General features: G+C 35.6%; 1 protein-coding gene across 3 annotated transcripts in view; it reads right to left on the reverse strand.

Moving 5' to 3' along the window:
- LOC140754436 (synaptotagmin-10) overlaps positions 1–21271 on the reverse strand; it is a 127052-nt gene that overhangs the window by 43317 nt on the left and 62464 nt on the right. For 2 of the 3 annotated variants that reach the window (XM_073089446.1, XM_073089447.1), the window contains exons 2-4: positions 15788–15944; positions 13499–13655; positions 2199–2342 (exon numbers count right to left, since the gene is read on the reverse strand). In XM_073089446.1, the coding sequence (XP_072945547.1) occupies positions 2199–2342; positions 13499–13655; positions 15788–15944 (458 nt within the window). The remainder of the gene's footprint in view (positions 1–2198; positions 2343–13498; positions 13656–15787; positions 15945–21271) is intronic. The other variant, XM_073089448.1, reaches the window with a different exon arrangement.

Genomic DNA, 21271 nt, shown 5'->3' on the forward strand with positions numbered 1-21271 from the left:
TCATATTTCCACGGTTGGCATTCTCTCGTCTTTTTCCAATAGTTGTTCGTCGTTTAATTTACAACTTTATACCTAGCTGTCCTTTGTCCCAGGCGTCTTTTAAGGGTAAGAATTTTAATTTATTACAAGGTTGTCATTCACAACTTGTTCGTTCTTTTAATTTTTAATTTTCTAGTCGAAAGTCAGAGACTACAATGTTTAGAGAAATAATTCTAAGTTAAAACCTATAATAAACATAAAACAGGTATGTATTCTACCTAGTATAAGAATTGTGGCAGAGGAATACATGAAATCTTATGATGAGCTACCTAATGGAAAGTAGTCACCGTCGCCTATGGACATTTGCAACACCAGAGGAGTCGTTGATGTATCGCCGGCCTCTACACTAAGTCGAACAGACCCCTTAGTATGAGTTTTTACAAAAAGACTTTTTTTTTATTTGTTTACGTATTTGCCCATACACTTTCAACCAACGCCCCTAGCGGACTGTATCAGAACGGATTGGAAATGTATGGTAAATACGGAAACAAATACAAAAACAGTAATTTTTGTAAAAACGTAAAAACTCGTACTAAGGGTACAGAAGTTTAGTTGATGAGGACGACTTGTTTCCCCATACACAAACCACTTTGTAATTTAGTCCCCGGGCACCCTCAAACCAAACAAAGGCATAAAACCTGTTGATATACGAAAGACAAAGATGTGGTGTTATCGTATAGTGTTCAATTGAAATAAAGAGTTCTATAACTGTGAATTAATTTTATCTCTATCTAATTCGTGATAAAATATTTTATAATTAAACCTTGTAATCCCTAATTAAACATCTTCAACTATGAATAAATATCTCCTTAAATAAATCAAGATTACCCAGTAGGTATACTTAGTATGTTTGTATATATATTTTCACTATTATTATATATTTTTTTTAGTTTTTTACTATTTCTTAATTTAGATGACGGGTGGTAATGTATGGTGGTAAATGAGTGGAACCGTATCGGCCAAGTTATTCGTAAATATCAACTTATCTTCGTCATCTTTCAGTCAGCACCACGCACATAGAAAATACATTGGCGTCGAATATGATAGACACATATATTTCGAAGTTATAGATTGTGTACCGGGCCTTATAAAATGTACATGAAAAACGTGACCAAATGAACTTGAAAAGTCTCACGCTACATTGAATTATTTATGAACTGGAAATACACGTACTCGTAAAGAACACGAATATTAAAAGAATAATCTATATATAGAAAAATGAATGTTTGTCTGTATGCCCTTTATAATATAGAATCGTTGCAATGCATTTCCTTCTTAGGTATCCCCTCAGGACTATGACATGGGGCTCTTCAAGAGAGGTGTAAAAAGAACTCTCCTTCAAAGCCGGCGATGCATTGGCGACTCCTCTGGTGTTGCAAATGTCCATAGGCGACGGTGACTGCTTTCCATCATGTAGCCCGCTTGCCTTATCGTTATGTTAAATATAAAAAAAATGATCAAGTGTCGATCTTTAGCAAAGTTGTTGTGCAAATTTTCAGTTATATATGTATATGACGTTATTTTTTAAAACGCGGGCGAGTCCGCGGACATTACTAGGACATTTTATGAATAAATCTAACTTGTTTTTGCTGTACCAAAAACATAAGCTTACTTACGCAACATTGCATAACATTTTCATTAATATTTCGGTTTGACCGTACGCGAAATGAAGTGGAAAACGGTCTAGGATGTGAAATATTTGCGTAGACAATGTCCAAAACATATTGAAACTAGAGAATTAAAAAAAAATCCAGACTGCTTAAAAATATAGCCTAAAAATGCTGACGTTTCCAAATCATTTGTTAAGTAGTTTGAGCTGCAGGCCGTGCCAAAAAATAAGACATACATCGAGACATGCGAAATGTATATGTCTCATAGCTTTAAAAACATTACCTTCCACAATTTGGTAAAAATACCCGAACGCCTATTTTCTGATATTACATCAGTCAATTAGATCCTATCTGGTCGCAGTTCGAACTAATCAGTGTGTAAATCTGGATAAAAAATACCACATATTTAATTAAACTTTAATATTTATCAAAAAAAAACAATACTAAACTGCTTAATAGATATCGGAATACTTTTTTTACAACGCATACAAACGCATAAGTATGCGTTTTGTAAAAAAATGCATAAAATTATTTACAAACATATCTTACCTTGATCAGACCAATGGAGGAATCAGCTCGCTCCAAGCTGCAGATGCTGAACTGAATGGAGGGCAGGTCCAGGCGATGTGAGAGCTGCCGCTGGAAGGTCTGGTGCCTCGTCGGGACGATGGGGAGCGTAGTTTGGCGAAGGACCTGTAACATATTACGATTAGTATATGTTTTGTATATAACACCTATACATCTTTTTCCGCGCTTTTGTAGTTTGAATGGTGGGGTAAACGTAACCGATATCCGAATCATTCCCACTTATCCGCAGGGGCAACAATGCACTTAGGTCGACTTCATGTAGGACTACATGAAGTCAGTCAGTACAGGACGACTTATCCAATAAGTTTATCTTTATTACTTTTGAAACCAGAATACAGCTTTAATCTGTTGTTACTATAGTCTGATCCATAATTAGGTGTCCAAAATGTAAACAAACAAATGACACTGTCAAAATTAACAAGAAACAAAAATTTTAACAAACTCAACAAAAAACTAAAACTTTACAATTATTCACAGTTTAACAAACTAGCTATGAAACCGATAATACATTCGAGTTCAATTACAATCACGAAAATGAATAACATCAGCTACGAAACTTAAAAATGACTGCACAAGAAATGTTCGGGGTTCCGATTGTGTTACCATTATCACATTTTAATTTTCTACCATAAACCTTGTTTTTTATTATTATTACTGTATGGAACGAAATTGAGGTAATATAAATATTAGAAAATGTGAATTGATCTTATTTTTTTTAGATTATTATTTTATTATTGTTGTATTAATTTGATATTGTCAAAAATAAGAAACTACCATTTGAAACGTATTTTCTTGATAGGTCAACACCTTTATTTACATTTTGGACACCTAATTATTATGAATCAGACTATAGGTGTATCTCTGGAGTGGTATCACGAATGGTTGTTCAACTTTCATGTATCTTATGTATGTATGTTTATGTAGTATGTTTTATTCTCCTGTTTGTTAAAAGTTATAACCATATGAAAAACAAAAGAAAATTTTAAAATAAAACCCTTTAAATAAATTTTAAAATATGTACATTTTCACATTTACCATAATAAGAAGCAAAGAGAAGCAATAGGCTCATAGAACCGGCAAATAACGCGCGAAAGTGGGGCCACGATTATGTGCCTTTACCTAGTTGACTAAGCATAAAATTTCACCGATATAGAAAATGGCTGGAAGAGAATAACCCTTTTTGTTATCAACCTCAGATAATCTTACTTGAAATAATCACACTTAAACTCCTTAAATTAATTAAATTTATTACTTTTGCAAAGTTGATTTCATATAAAGTTATCCCTTTTTATAATACAAGAGTAGCAGACGAACATGCAGTCCACCTGAAGGTAAGTGGCTACTGCGGCCCATAGACATCTGCAATCAACTCCAAGTTGGATTGGATTGATTGGATTGGATTGATTGGATTGATTGAACTAAGTTGGAACTAAGTTAGAAAAGTATGTCTCCTTTACCACACCCTTCAAACAACACATCAACGATTAACACTGTTTTTATTAGACAGATATTGAATCTTTATGAGACTTCCAAATATTCTGATTGTGAAAATTTTCATAAAATTAATTTCTTTGATTGTATCCAACGAATATTTTGTCATATGATATAATTAAAATTATATATTGACATAATATTACCTAAACTCCTTAAAACAATTAAATTGATTACCAATTTATTTTTTTATTCAAAATAGGTTAATACAACTATCACTTCACTAGGTGGCTTCGTCATGGACAAGAACTTGCATAGTTCATTTCATATAAAACCACTTAATAGGGAACGAAATAATAACAAATTACAAATAATGTTATCAACAAGAGTTGCACCTTCTAGCAACTCTAACTCCGTGTAGTAATGAAGGCGCTTCCAACTCGTTTCCGTCGTGGCAAAATATTGCTTCTGTAATATTGTTAGCGATATTACGTACTTACCTCCGAGTATTCTACGGCATTTAAGGGTTTGTCCTACTTTTATATCTATTATTTTTTATATTTTTGTTACTTTATTTATTTCAAGTCGGTATAATCGTGGTGTCACTAGAGAGTCAGATCGATATCTATTTCTGCCTTATAACGACAGTGTTTTTCTATTTTGATCTGAAGGGTAAGAATGCATGCCTTACAAACCTTGATCCTCAAGATTTGTAATTTGCTTTTTTATTTTGCACTGCTGAACCTGGGTGTCCCTTCTAAAATGGAAGCCTGGCGCATTATACCACGCTGCCCCACTACACATTTGTAAAACAATATCTATATAAGTAAATAGCTTTATCGATTCTCAAATCACATAAAAACTACTTGATATTATTCATCATCTTTATTATAAACCCTTTATTACCCCAATCTTTTACAGATCTCCTTTTAGAAACAAAAAGATGTAAGTCATAATCCTTCACGCAAAGTGAGTTGTAGTGGACTTTATATTCATATCTTTGAATATTTTTTTAAAATTAAAAAATGTAAGTTAAGAAATCTAAACAATGTCTTCCTTCGCGGGTAAAGCTTATGATCAGCCATTTACAATCTACAATCATGTTCAATCGCATTGATAACTATTGAATTGAAACTTACTATTATTTACCGCAAAATATATGGTTTGTAAATAGTCGCGCGAACGTGGGTAGAACGAATTTTCATACCACGCAAATTAATTTAGAACTTAGTTAAGTTTAATCTAATTGTGAACTAATTATGTGATAACTTCATAAATTTTCATTACCATTTTAGTCTCCTCCCACGCGCATTGAAAATAAACGCAGACATTAAAGGCCGGGCCCACACAGTACCCTTAGTAGGAGTTTGTACATCTGTTTATTTATTTCCCATACATTTCCAATCAGTTCTGATACAGTCCGCTAGGGGCGCTGATTGGAAATGTAAGGGCAAATAGGCAAATAAATACAAAAACAATAATTTTTGTAAAGACGTAAAAACTCATACTAAGGGTACAGGGCGCGTATTCTAGCGCGCTAGGGCGTCAGTGCTAGAAGTAAATCCTGATGCCGCTGAGTTGTATTGTATTGTTAGTAGGAAGCAGCCACACAGCGCGCGTACGCGTACGGGCGTACGTGTACACGCGTAATTTTAACACGTTTTTATTAGCTTGGGTTGTATGTATGTATGTAACTACGTAACGGAATCTTTGAACCCGATTCTATCCACTTTGAACATTCAGTTTAATTCAAAATTTTGAAGAATTATCAAAAACCGATGACAATACACGATTTTAATAATTTCGTACCATTGTCCTTATCGACGTCTTCAGGATTAACGATTTTCGAGGTGAGATTGTTCGAGCGCCTTAGAGAAAGTTCATCGCAAAGTTACTAGATTGCAACAATTATTGCTTTTTAGTTTCAATAACTGTTATAGCGTGATTTTTGGTTTTGAAAATAATAATGTTATTCCCATATAATGACGCTTGTACGTAAATCTGTAAAAAATACAACGCTTGGCGACAAGAACGCATTCTGTGTGACCGCTTAGTACTAACTCAGTACAACACAACTCGGCGCTAGAACGCGGCGCTAGGATTTTCTTCTAGCGCTAACGCCTAGCGCGAAAATACGCGTTCTGTTTTGCCAGTCCTTAAAGGTTTAAATATACGCGTGGGCTTTTACCCAACTTCACAAAAGCTTTAAGTGTGTTTACTTGGAAAACTTAAATCAAACAATTTAATTGATATAATTATTTCTAGTTGTTTTGATTAAGTTTGCAAACTTTAAAACTTTATTAATAAAGTCTATGAGGATTCTTTTAGTTTTCATTACATCTTTCAATGAAAATGTATTTTATGATAAATAATATTTAATTGAAAATTATCTTGTCAAGAGATAAATTCGTTTTACTTTGATTTAAAAAAATTGTTGAAATTAAAATAGTTTTTTTTTAATGTTTCTTGTAGGTCACTTTTTGAGCGTTACTAGCTACCACGGCTTTGGAAGGCGATTTACAACAAACACAAATACAACTACGCACTCACATAACAGAAATTTATATTTACCATTTTCTCGTATTTCACTGTTCGAGCCCCGACTAGGCAGATATCTGTCAGGGCGATGCTCCGAACCTGTACCCTTAGTACGAGTTTTTACGTTTGCTCGAAGACTTTCAACGTTTACGAATTCGCGTGTTCACAATTATTAATTTAACCATGTTTTTTTAATAATGTGACCACAGGTTTTGAAGGTGGTAGTAGGACCCTTTGGCACTGGCATCACCGGCACAACTATTTCTTCCTAATAACAGCGATGTTAGGCGCTGCCATGTTCCGTTTTGAAGGGTATGGTAAGGGAGACATACCTTTCCGAGGCGTTCCAGCTTAGTCCTCAAGGGTAGTGGCGCATCTATGGCCGACCTCAAGTAGGAATATCATATCCTATCTGGGGTTTATTACAGATGTCCATGGGTGGCTGTAGCTACTTACGATCAGGAAGACTGCATGCTCGTCTGCTACTCCTAAATTATAAAAAAAAAAAAACCATTGAGTGTATCCAACCCAAAAGACTCTTTGAGTCGCTTTGAACAAACAGACGTACATTCGTCTCAAGTACATTTATTTCGAGATTCGAGTAAAAGGCCGGTTAGGACCAAATAGCCTGAAGCCTTAACCTAAAATAACAAAGGAATAAAATAATTAAGTTGTTACTACGTTCAAAATTGTTTTGTTGCTATCTGTTACAAAAAGATCTGTTACGTAGGACTGTTGCGAGGGAGATCTCCTGTCTTTTTATTTATTTATTTATTTACATGCCAACAGCAACACACACAATACATTATATAGTACTTAGAAGTACACTATAGTAGTATTAATAATAATAAGGCTCGTATGAGTGCCAATTATAGGCATGAACAACGTTTATATATCTATTACTTTATATATTTAATTTGTATGGAACAAATCGAACCATACGCAACCATTATAATGCTGAATGTCTGAATTGTCTTTTGAAGTCAAACTTGATTGTTGGCACGAGTAGTTTTTAAACGGCACTACAGATATACTACATATATAGAGTAAGGTATACACGTGTGTTGACGATAATTTGTCAACTTAATTGTAATTAATTAATTCATAGCCTAGTGGTTAAAAAACTCGGCCTCTCGATCGAGGGGTCCAAGGTATATGAAGTGTGAAGTCTACCAATACGCACTTGTCCAGCGCGGTGGACTATGGCCTAATCCTTCTCATTCTGAGAGTCCCGTACCCAGCAGTGGTACAGTAATGAGTTGTTATGAACGTTTGGGTGTATAAGTATTTTTGAAGCCTTAATATGTTCGTTGATACTACTACAATCAATGCTATAAAATGGTCTGTAAGATATATTCATCCAATTAAGTTGCAGGTAAAATCGAAACATAAAATTCAATCTCGATCATAGAATATCCAAACATCGTTAAAATTCTTAAAATACCTTTCAATAACTTTTTAATCTTGTTAAAACATTGGAAAATCACAAAGTCAAAGTATAAGCTTATTAAAGACATGAAAACTCACGAGAATTCCATAATTATAGCAGTTAAATTTAAATCCTAAAGTTTTGAACAGGAATCATTTTCCTAAACTTCAAACGTATGAGAATATGAAGGTGAGTGTGTGGATGGAGGAAGTTTTTGACATCCCAACCAAAATAATACGCCAAGTAATAGTCGAACTCGCACAAGGAGGCTTCCGTACCACCAAATGTTCATTATTTTACTTATTTTTATTCATTTTATTATTTTCAACAATACTTACTTATATGACACAACAATAGATGGCGTTGGGGTGATGATGAATGATACGTAAACAACGTATAATGAAATTAAAATAACGATATTAAAATATGTTTTGTGGTTCTTATTTGTATTTATTATAATGCCAGTTATAGTAGTAAACGAATTGTAAAACTTTCAACCGTCTTCCTAGTACGGTTTAACAGTTAGATCGAAAAATGCCAAAAAACATCCGGTTTGTTGTATGGAGACCCCCTTTAATACTAAGCTTTATTTTATTGTTAGTATTTGTTGTTATAGCGGCTACCGTTATGCATCCTCTGTAAAAAAATAATGTGTCTATCTATTACGGTTCCGGAGATATAGCCCTGTGACAGACGGACAGACGGACAGATAGCGAAGTCTTAGTAATAGGGTTCCGTTTTTACCCTTTGGGTACGGAGCCCTAATAAAAATGACAGTGATTCGATGTAAAAAGCCCAACCAAAATAAAAAATATATACTAACATTTTCGCTTTTGGAATACCAAAATATAACTTGTCGTTTTTTACGTAAATGTTATCTAATAGAGTAAATAAAACCCAAAAAATGGTCCTTCGAGCCAGATCTGAACTAGCAATCAACAAAACCTTAACAAGGAATATTCACAGAAAAAACTTATAACAACCACAATTCAGAGATCTTACAATGTGTTTTAATATAATAAAAATACTTACGACTTTCCTTCAGGAATACGAAAGGAAACGATTCGTTAATTTCAAATGACAATAATAAGGCATACGGATGCCAAAAACCATGTTTTCCTGAGTACTTCATATCATTCATTATTATCCCTTATTTTGATGTATCCAAAAATGACAATACATTTATTCTTCTCAGGAATATTACTTACGTAATCATTTCTCTCCGATGTACTTTACTTAAATAAAGAAACATGCTTTTACTTTTTGGATATACGAAGTTTTGAAAGTAACAATGTTAAGTGGATACCATGGAGTGGGTCCTTATGGACTAAAATGGAACGCCACTACCGTTAACTAGTAGTTACTACAAAAACAAAAAAAAAACCTGCTTTATAATAATGTGTTGAGAGGAGTATTTATTTAGCCTATGACACTCCTACAATTAAGAAAAATCCAACGACATCTAATTAAAATCCGTCAGACCCCTTTGGGCTGTAGGGCATGCAAAATAATATAGATACATTATTTTTATAATATAGGAGTAGCAGACGAGCATGCAGTCCACCTGATGGTAAGTGGCTACTGCCGCCCATGGACATCTGTAATCAACCCCAGATAGGATTAGATATTCCTACCTGAGGTCGGCCACAGATGCGCCGCTACCCCTGAGGACTAAGCTGGTACGCCTCGCAAAAGTATGTTTCTCTTGCCACACCCTTCAAACCAGAACACAGCAACATATAAACACATACATTCGGAAAACATTACCCGTGGGCGTTGGAAAAAATCTCAAAGTAACTGAATATTCTCGTGGTATTTACTTCTGTCAAAGAACATCCTAAAATGTTTGCACTGTTTCATCCGTCCGAATATGTAAAAGAAAACTCAGTATTTCTCCGAAACTTTTTACCAAATTTATTTTCTGGAATTATTATATTACGAAATTACGAAATTACAAAATTATTAATTAATGTACTTTTCGTATGAATGTTAAAGCAAAGGAATTACAATTATTGTGAGGATCTATAATATCCTCTTACCTCAATTTTGTTTCATCATCAACATTGTATTTGAAATAAAATATAGGCTCCATCGGACTAGAATAAAGGCGAAGTTTAGGATACTCAATAGTAGAAAGATATCATTCACCGTTGTCTTTGATATTAGAAGTCTTCGTGATTTATTACTGTTATAGTCAAAGTCCGATACACAGTCTCTTCGCGGAAGGACTGGTTTGGCCAAAGCCATCAGGCAATCCCCGAAATACATTTCAATTTCGCCCTTTGCCTGAAGTATTTTTAGTCAAACCCAGGAGCTCCTAACTTTTCAGTCAAACGTCGAAAGTAAATTATTCTGTTTCGGTTTTGGCCTAGTCAATCCTAGAAGCGACTGCAAAACTCGGTCAAACGTTGATCTGAACATGTTTAAACAGGTTCATAATGTCTCTCGCGGTGTTCCGACCGATTGTTTTGTCATTTCATGTTCGTTCATTGAGCGTGCGGGCGTGTAATTGTGTAAAATTGAAGATGAGTGAGGTTAGGTTAGGTTAGGTTAGGTTAGGTTAGGTTAGGTTAGGTTTTTTTAAATTATTAAAACAATAAACATCAAAATTTTAAAAATGTTATTTTTTTATACCTAATCTTACAAACTAACCTCCGTATATTCCAAAGCATTTATTTATTTATTTTATACTTTATTGCACATCGTACAAAAGGTGGGCCTAATGCCACACGGCATTCTCTCAAAGCATCTCAAATATAAAAGTGAAAATCACGTAAGCTGACCAATCAGGTGTCAGAACTGGCAGAGTTAAGCGGTTCTTAAGACTGGAAAGCTGCTTAAATGATAAAATGCTTCTAAATATACGAAGATAAGACACTTCATACCTATATCGGAGTTTGACTCGTCAAACACCCGATTTAATAAAATTGTGTTTTGATGTTTGCCTGACCAAATTAGTCTCTCCCAGGTTTGACGAAAATTGTTTAGTCAAAGGCCGAAAATTTACATTTGTTTGGGCTTTGACTAAGTCATTCAGTCTGACCTGAGGATTGACCAGTCCAACCTAGGAGCGCCGGAGCTTCGGAGTTTGCCTATAACATTACGTTTATAGCTTCACCGCACTAGAATTACCTCACACGAATAAAACTGAAATATTAAAAATTGAAAATTAAGCTAAGTACAACAGAAAATTATGGATATTAAAATCCCCCGAAATCACTCCATGTAGAATGACGTTAGTTACGTGAAACTTAAGGTAATTGGTCATTAAAAGAGTGTTCCTGGAGGCTATGCCCAAAAAAGCAGCATAGACCATGAAATGGCAATGGGCCTTGACAACTGAAAAGGCGAAAAAATATCTTCATAACCGCACATAACAATATATGTAGATGCCTTTTACTCACACGAACACGAATACACAAACACTTAAAAACCAAAAAAAAAGAAATATAACTCCTTCTTCAATTATTAAACCTTACTACCCAGGATTGAACCCCGAACTTGTGTCATTAACGTCACAATAATATCGTTAAAGTCAAAAATTACAAGACAATAACTGTTTATAAACCATAATAAATTTTATATATAAAATTCTCGTGTCACAATGTTAGTTACCGTTCTCCTCCGAAACGGCTTTACTGATTTTCACCAAATTTTATATGCATATTCAGTTGGTCTGAGAATCGGCTACTATTTATTTTCATACCCCTAAGTGATAAGGGTTGTTCACCCTTAACATTTTTTTATTTATATGGCAACACAACATTTGCGGGTCAGCACTAGCTGAAACTACTAGCTGAAACTTGCGATAGTTATGACTTATGAGTGAGTAATTAAATATTTTGTTTCCCGTTAACTAAGTTCTAATACCAAGAAAGTTGTTCTTTGCTTTCCTCGAATCTTTCTCAGAGAATATTACTAAAATGTTTTAATCACTGGAAATAGTAAATTAGACATCGTAATTAAAGTTGGAAAATGTCAACTAGTAATTTGTTGAAGTTGCCAGCTAAGATTTATTAAAGTAGTTATCTTTGAGAGAGATATTCAGCAAGTTTGACTTATTACGGATTAATTTGATTTTCAACTTTTTATCTGTATTTAAATTTAAAATGAATACCAGACATGAAAGTGGTAATAAAAAAAAAACACTTTCTACACTCACAGCCCCACACTAGGATTTCCTATGTCGTGGGTGCCATGGACATACACATAGACAAATACACAAACACCCAGAAACAGAAATCTAAATTTAGATATCCCGGCCAGGCAGATAGTATTTAGATATCTGCCTGGGCGGGGATCGAACCCGGGACCCTTTGTTCAGACCGGTATGTTGCCCGCTCCGCCACGCGGGTCGTCGTAATAAGCCGATCTACATTAACAAAATATATATATATACTAGCTGACCCGACAAACGTTGTTTTGCCATATAAATAAAAAAAATGTTAAGGGTGAACAACCCTTATCACTTACGGGTTTGAAAAATAGATAGAATATTTGAAACTGCGATGGTAGCGAAGTCTGTCGACTCCAATGTGAAAAATTCCAAAATCAACAACTACTTACGAATTCAAAATTAATTAAAAAAACCTTTTCCCACGGACTAAATTGTGAATCTGAACCATTCTCAAATCCCCTTGAACACACACGACAAATTTCATCAAAATCAATCCTGTCGTTTAGGAGGAGGTCAGTGACATACACACGCACATAAGAAATATATATATAAAGATATTTATATTTTTTGAATGGGTATTAGTTGGCTGTATAAATAAGTTAACGATGATTTTTTACCGCACACACGTATTTCTTTAACTGAAATGAAACGAAATGAGCTGCAATATATTTATTTTGTATAGGCCAACGACGGCACTTAGCAATTGTCAGTTACAATATTTTTTCTTAAACTACTACTGAATCGAAACTCTATCACCGAAGAGTGCAAGTAGCTGCAATGATAAGTTTGCGATTTCGACTTATTAACTTAATCACGCTTATTAATTATATTTATGTGTTGAATCAGCAGGATGGAGCATACAAGGCCTCTCCTAATAATAAGAGTCCTGTGAGGTAAGCCTGGGTCCCTCACAGGACTCTTTCAGTGTCGTTAATATAAAAATTTCTTCGTACTGTTATTTTAATTGTTACTTTACAGACCTTTTTTTAGGGTTCCGTACCCGAAGGGTAAAAACAGAACCCTATTACTAAGACTACGCTGTCTGTCCGTCTGTCCGTCTGTCACAGCGCTCTACCGCTTAAACCGTAATAGATAGACACATGAAATTTTGACAGAAGAGGCATAACGGTGGCAGCTGTAACAACAAATACTAAAAATAAAATAAAATTGAATATTAAAAGGGGTCTCCATACAACAAACCGGATTTTTTCGGCATTTTTCGATCTAACTGTTAAACTGTACTCGGAAGACGGTTGATTTTTTTATAATACGTTTACTACTATAACTGGTATTATAATAAATACAAATAAGAACCATAAAACATATTTTAATATACTTATTTTAATTTTATTATACTTTGATTACGTATAATCGTCGTCCCAGTGTCACCCCAACGCCATCTATTAGTGTGTTATATAACTAAGTATTGTTGAAAATTTACGTATCATTCATCATTACCCCAACGCCAACTATTGTTGTTTCATATGACTAAGTATTGTTGAAAATCATAAAATGAATTAAAATAATGAACATTTGGTAGTACGGAAGCCTCCATGTGCGAGTTCGACTCTACTTGGCGAATTATTTCATAATGACGTCTACTAAGCTATCAGTAAGATGTCCATAGCCGAGCACTACGTACCTTACACTCTTATTAGTAGATAATAGGTTTATCAAAAGGCTTACCTTCTTAGCCGGGTCCTTGTGCTCCTGAACGTACTCCTGCTTCAAGGGCTCCGTCTGCAGGTCCGGTAATGAGTGGCTGATGCGGATAGCTGCTTGTCGGGACAGCGAGTCACAATTGCTGTCCTCTGATTCCCGTCTTGTCCTGAAGATAAGGCATCTGTTTACAGGATGTGAGTTTTAGAATGCTATGCTTTAAGGATTATGGAGAGGAATAAGATAATTTAAAGTAAATAAATAACTACAATTTTAAAAGTGATACGACAAGTAGATGCATAATTTAGGAAAAAAGATCGAGATTTTTAAAACGGTCAAAGAATAGGTTTTAACTGCATAGCGCCCATACAGATTTATAACTCCACTTATACTTATTTCTAAATCCTTATGCCATATAGATTATCTATATTTTTGTCATTATTTGTTTATGATCAATAGTTATGAGTTGTTATTGAAACAACGGAGCATTTAATCTACCACGAGGTAAATGGTAGCTCTGTTCATTTGTATTCAACCCTATGTAGTCAGGCTTACATGAAATTTGTCACAGATACACATTACACATTGGCATAATTCTACCCGTGTTAATTAAGATGGAATACCTCGTAAGTCTTAGAAAAGCCCTCGTAAAGCCCTTACCACACTTCTCAAACCAGAACACAGCAGCGCTTAACACTGCTTTTATTGCAATAGGTGTGGCGACGTTATCTCGTCAAATAACGGAATATCCCCTTAAAAATAAGAACCGTTTCTACAATTCTACGGTCGACATATCGGATAACATCTAGTATCCATTAAATCTATTCTACGTAGGAAAACCATAAATTATGCACACACGGTAGACAGGTACCCGAGGATTGGACTTTGATCTGAAGGAAATCCACCATAAATATTGATATCCTTTGCACTACACGTATAAATTAGCTGTGATTTATTTACAAATAAGATTCCGGGGTTACGTGCACGGCTTTTTCAGTTTACTGTAGGAACCCTAATTGGTTGAGCGGTAACATTTAACCTTTGTGTATGTTGACAAAAATATTCGAGAGCAAAAATATTTAATGAAAAAGTGTGTAATTAACGGTTATTATTTCTGCATTTACTACCGCTTGTGCAACTAATATATTAAAACCAATCTAAATATATATAACTCAAAGGTGACTGACTGACATAGTGATCTATCAACGCACAGCCCAAACCACTGGACGGATCGGGCTGAAATTTGGCATGCAGGTAGATGTTATGACGTAGACATCCGCTAAGGAAGGATTTTGATCAATTCTACCCCCAAGGGCATAAAATAGGGGATGAAAATATTACTTCGTAACGCGAGCGAAGCCGCGGGAAAAAACTCGTCATTAATAATCGGCCTATATAGTGTTTTACGCATAACACGTGAATAGTGTTTAACGGTTTACCTCAATCAGGTAGCATCTCAAAAGTTGCTCGGTAACTATTTAATCGTTCACGCAACTACTCGTATAACAGACATTCTCGTAGACCATCGACTGTTGACAGACTATTCGAAAAAAATGTATACCGTTCGTCAGTTACTCAAAGAACAAATTGGAAACCCGAGCGGCAGTGTTCTAAGCAACTGTTCAGAAACTTAAGCAACAATATTGTAGCTTACGCAATCATCGCTCACTCCATAGTAACGAATAGGCAGTTAGTCAGGATTCTATTTGGCTGCTAAGTCCATATTCTATTAACAGCCTTCAAGGAGCTACTCTCCTAATGGTTTATTTATTCATGAATTAAAGCAATAGTCATTGGCGTACATACAGCTGAGAACACAAGAGTATCCAGGGAATGGTTTCGGGAAAATGTTAGAATTACTAACAGATTTTAGAGATTATAACCGCAAAAGTAAAAAGTTACTGAAACCACTGAGTTTGGGTTCATTTGAAATGAAATATTCCACTGGGAATTCACAAATAAAAAAGACATATTTTACCGAGGCATGCCAGCTTAGTCTTCAGGGGTAACGACTCATCTGCGGCGGACCTCAAATAGTAATATAATCCTATCTCGACTTGATTACATTTGTCCATAAGCAGCAGTAGCCAGTTACCATCGTATGTTTCTTCTATATTATAAGAAATAGATTTCTGGCAGGCTGGGTATCGAACCTGGATCCCTTTGCGTGTCAGACCGACAATAATAAATCGCCTAGGGTTGACTGACAGAGAATACAGTTAGGCATTAAATCCTCCCTTGTTAACCTTAGTTTAAAGTGTTTCAAAAATTAAATAAATAAATAGATAAATATAAATACAGTGGTTGATAAGGTACCTTCCCATAATCCACCTCCAGGTCGCAGCACACTGGTAGCCAACAGCAGCAAGCAGCACAGCCGCCATCGCTGCTAGCATCAACGCGGCAGCGTAGTCCACTGAGGTGGCGCGCACGCTCGCCTCCCCCTCAAGCCCTTCTGGAGGCCACGCTCCTACTGCGAAGAAAAACAATTTTAAGATACAAATTACATTTCTTATCTCGAAGGCACGGATGAAAATGGCGACAAATTAAGAATTATATGAAGTGATAATAGGTATCTTTTGTATTTAAAATATTAGAGTTAGAGTTAACCGATCCATTTTGTCTTGATAATTAGAATAATGGAAATAGAAAATATAAGAAAAACTTAAATATTTTATCAATTAAGGGTAATAAAAGATGAATTCCTATTCAAGTAAAATAATACTAAAACTGGGATCGTTTTTAGAAATATAAAAAATAATAACATTATAAAGCACAAATTATACTATATTAGATTATTTATTATATTATATTAGAGAAACAAATTATTTACAACAATCTGAGAACTATATAAAAAAGTTGGTATCATATAATCAAATATTATACAATTTAGACATCGTCACTTATTGTAACGTCATCCTTAAAGAGTTAGGAATAGTCTAATTAAAAAAAATAGTAGGAATTTTAATACTTGTTTGAAAGTCCCACTAAAATACATAAAACACACATAGATAACGAGATACCTAGCAATAAATTCAGCCGTGACACAATTTCCACTTTCACAACCATTATGCTTGTATCTCTAACGTAAAAAAATCAGTTCCAACAAATATTTACTAGCATCTGTCTATAAAAAGGTTTAAGTAGGCCATTGACACATTTGACACTTTAGGAAAATATGCGTAGAATATTAAACGACATATTTTTATAGTAATTTATTTTCTAGTCTTTGTAAACTTTGTTTATATAAGAAATAGATAAATGTTTAATGCGGTTAACATTTTTTATAATATAGCGAACGAACATGTAGTCCTGAAGTTAAGTCAACTGCCACCTATGGACATCTATAAACGAGCTCAGATATTATTAGATTCCTACCTGACGCCGGCTACACTACATTACGACATAGATAAAGGACACCTGAGGACTAAGTTGGAACTCTCCGTGTCTCGCTCTTACCACACCCTTCAAACCAGAACATAGCAGCACTTAACAGTCTTAAAACGTATATGTATAGTCCTCTCGAAACTGCTAGTCCGCTCTAAATATAGAAATGAGTCTCGTCGCCATAGCAAATTGAATGACTACACCTGCTCGCAAAACCTTCAGAGCGGACTAGCAGTTTGGCGCGGACTATACGACGATATAATACAGGAAGCCCCCCGACCAGGTGGACCGATGACCTGAAGCGGACGGCGGGTAACCGCTGGATGCAGACGGCTCGAGACCGGTCGGAGTGGCGCATGTAATTATTTGTTTAATAGAAAATCATCATTCTATTACTTGTTTTTATTACGCCAATAGACTAGGGGAGGCCTATGTCCAGCAGTGGACTTTTCAAGGCTGATAGATAGATAGATAGATAGATACGACGATGTTGGCTCCAGAAACCTACCACCTTCAATACGTTCTTAATCTTTCCAGTACTCTTGATTGAAACTTACATAATTACCTTATGTAAGTTTCAATCAAGACTAATGTATTTAATGTAATCAATCTTATAATTAACTAACGTAAGATATTGGTTGCAATTAATTAATTACCAGAAGAGCGCTTAGTTCCGCGGTTCGTGTAGATCCACAAAGTTTCGAAACTTCAACATCATTGACAAATTTTGCTCACTACTGGGCATGGTTCCCCTAAAGTAAGGATTTAGATCAACCACAGCTGCCCAAACACGGATTAATCGACTTCATACAACTTTCAGAACTTTTTATACAATTCTCGGATAGGTTTTCTACGATGGTTTACTTCGCTGTTTAAGCATGGGATAATAAATTCCTAATACCGACATAACTCCGAAACCTTGGAGGAACGTGTCTTGAATTTGAACCTGGGAACCCCCACACGCAATATACATGTGCGGGGGAAAAAGCTCATAGGCCCTTCGTTGAGCTGTGTCGGTTATGTATATGGCAGTCTTATAATTAGTTTTTTTATAATATAGGAGTAGCAGACGGGCATGCAATCAACCCCAGATAAGATTAGATATTCCTGAGGTCCGCCACAGATGCGCCGCTACCTCTGAGGACTAAGCTGGAAAGGCTCAGAAAAGTATGTCCACTTACCACTTTCCACTTACCCTTCAAATCAGAACACAACAGCGCTTAATATTTTTGTCAATAGTCAGAAATGGGTGTGACGGCGGTGCCGCCGGAATCAAACCACAAAGAGTTCTTCCACGTTCAGAATAAGGATTATCTATTTTATTACTTGTTTATTACGCCAATATAAACTACATACTTAAAAAAATCGGAGATATAAGCTTCGAACCTTTTTTACAACTACAACAATATTCGTAAGATATAGAACAAAAATACAATTACCTCCATGTCAATAATCTCATACCGCTTTCAAGAGGTCATTTATTCCCAGATCTATTTCATATTGTCCTTCTTATTTATTGCCCGTAACGATCATTAATCACTTGTAAAGTCATTAGGAAAATTGGTAAATGGTTCAACGGAAAATATATTCCTTAATATATTGCCTTAGATATAGGCGTGTCCCATTTTATCGGATGACTATTGTTTTAACCTCAAGACAAGGTTGTATGAGTCTCAAGACTTTGCCTGTTTGTCTAGATTTTAAAGTAACAGATGTCTACGCCGTCTGTCTGCGACGCATCGTAAATCTTAGACGCCAGAACTGATGTAAAAAATGTTTTATAAGTTTAAATAAACAGAGATCGTTTATAAATGTCTTTTATGAACGTTTATTAAGCCTTTTAATTGTATACAAGAAAGACGCATCTACACTCACAGCCCACCCTATGTCATGTACCACCCCACGTGACTTGGGTTGGCTTCCCTTCAGGATGACCCTTCAGAAGCCCCACACTCTCCAGGCACCGGGCGTCGCGGCCTGGGCGTGCTAGGATTAATTCACCTGCCTCCCTCCGCAAAGGGTAGCCCATTTTCCACCTATTTATCTGAACGACCAAAAAAAACCGACGTGAGTTGATTAGATTATTAATCTCACCTGTTTATGGGCGGTAGTAGCCAATGGCCATCAAGTGGAATACACGCTCTTTGCTACTACTATGTGAAATATTACATATTTTTCCGTGGCGTTCCAGCTTAGTTCTTAGGGCGAGCGGCGCGGCGCATCTGTGGTCGACCTGAGGTAGGAATCTACTCTCATCTAGGGCGGACGCCCCATATCCATACGCGACAGAAGCCACTTACCATCAGGTGAATTGCATGTTCGCTTGCTACGCACATATTATATTAAAAAAACAATAGTAAAAAAGCTGAATAATCACAGTCTTCACAAGTACATTTAACCCCTCAAGAATTTCTGCTGCATAGGGAAAACCCTCAAGGTCGCGTTCGACACTCAAGGATATTTCCTCTCCATTGGTTGTCAGACGGTTATTACACATTCTTTTAAGCATTGAGGAATATTGAATGAGGAAATATTCCCCAGCTTAAATGTACAGACATTTGTGGTTATGAATTTTGAAGAAGAATCTACTTAGTAAGAATAGTATCATGCTGCTGTATTGTGGTTTAAATGGTATTAGAGATAAGGTAGGCGCTTTCCAAAAATCCCAACTTAGTCCTTAAAAGTCTTAGCTTGTGGCTGGCTTCACATAGGACTTCAATCCAATCTATGATTGATTATAGATGTCCATGGACTACAATAGTGCTACTGCTTACCACTAAGTAAACTGCGAAGTCAACGACTTGTATTAATTGGTGTAAAAAACGTATTTATTGAAGTTATACTTCTTTAGGCGCGTTATGAAAAACTGATGAGAGTGAAATTTCAAGATGCGCGCGCATCACTGTAACACAAAATTAACAGGATGAAGTTGCCCACTCAACCGAATTCATTAAGTCTCGGAAAAAAGCTACCAACGAAATAGAAATAAAACCTCTCTTAGTCGCGCATGTTGGTACGCTTGTTATACCTTGTAGCGCATCTGATGGTAAATGGTATCTACCGCCCACAGACATCTGTAATAAACTCCATACGGAAGAATCGTTCTATCGACTGATCACGGATGTTCCTACTCCTGAGGACGCTTTATAATAAGATATCTTTAATATTAGTATTATTCCACGCTGGCTCAATCAGCGTGGACTAACACAGTAACTACTGCATCCCACGCTCTGTTCCGTACGACTGTTTGCTCCACTATCTCGGTTAAGGGAATATTTGCGTTTTCCTAGCTATATTAGATCGGTGTTTGTGGGTTTGTATTTCAGCCCACATTTTCTACTGATATGGAAAGAATATCAAAGAATTTTCACCTATCTACACACTCCATTTATTACTAGCTGTAGGTAATAACTTAGTGGTATCTGTTTCAGCCCAACAGTGGGAAACCAGATTACTTTTTAGGGTCCCATACTGAAAGGGAAAACCGCACCCTATTAATAAGCGTCCGCTGTTTGTCCGACTATATATCTGTCTCAGTGCTCTATCTCTTAAATTGTAATAAATAGTTACTTGAATTTTTACACAGTATGTATAACGGTGGCCACTATAACAAATAATACTAAACATTTAAAGCGATATTTCCACTGGCTTAATCAGCGTGGAATAACACAGTAACTACTGCATCCCACGCCTCAACACGACTGTTTACTCCCCTATCTCGGTTAAGGGAATGTTTGCGTTTTCCTAGCTATATTTATCGGTGTTTGTAGGTTTGTATTTCAGCCCACATTTCGTACAAACATGGTTTGAAAAAGGTCTAAGGTTTATAGGTTTTCTATAAATGTTTTCCTTCACCGTTTAATCAAGGGTTAATAATTTCTACGCGTGTCTAGAATTCGAACCTTAGCCCTTTGATTGAGACGGCGAGTTTCAAACCGCTAAGTCATCACTGCATCAAATGAAAACTGATATATAGTACTGTAACTGAAGATGAAGCTAATTGATAAAATATACCACACATCTCAAACATTAAAAAGAAAAAGTGGATATTTCAAATAAGTCACAATATTTTTTCTAATCACTGTGAGGACAAAAACAAACTTTACGAATACGAAAATATTTGTTATAAAGAAATAAGTTTATAAATGACTGGAGTTACCAATCGAGTCTTATAAAGGTCATTACGCACTACAGTGCCAGTCTCCTAGCATAGGCTATTTACAAGTTTCAAATTATAATTCTTTCAGCCTCGGAAAACCCACTGCTATAAATTGTGACTCATCTCATACGAGCCCAAATTTTTTTTTTATAATATTGGAGTAGCAGACAAGCATACAGTCCACCTGATGGTAAGTGGCGACTGCCGCCCATGGACATCTGTAATCAACCCCAGATAGGATTAGATATTCCTAC

Source organism: Epargyreus clarus, unplaced genomic scaffold (assembly GCF_041222505.1).
Source record: "Epargyreus clarus isolate Ecla_fem2 unplaced genomic scaffold, WU_Ecla_fem_2.2 ptg000029l, whole genome shotgun sequence".
In the NCBI taxonomy this organism is placed as follows: Eukaryota; Metazoa; Arthropoda; class Insecta; order Lepidoptera; family Hesperiidae; genus Epargyreus; species Epargyreus clarus.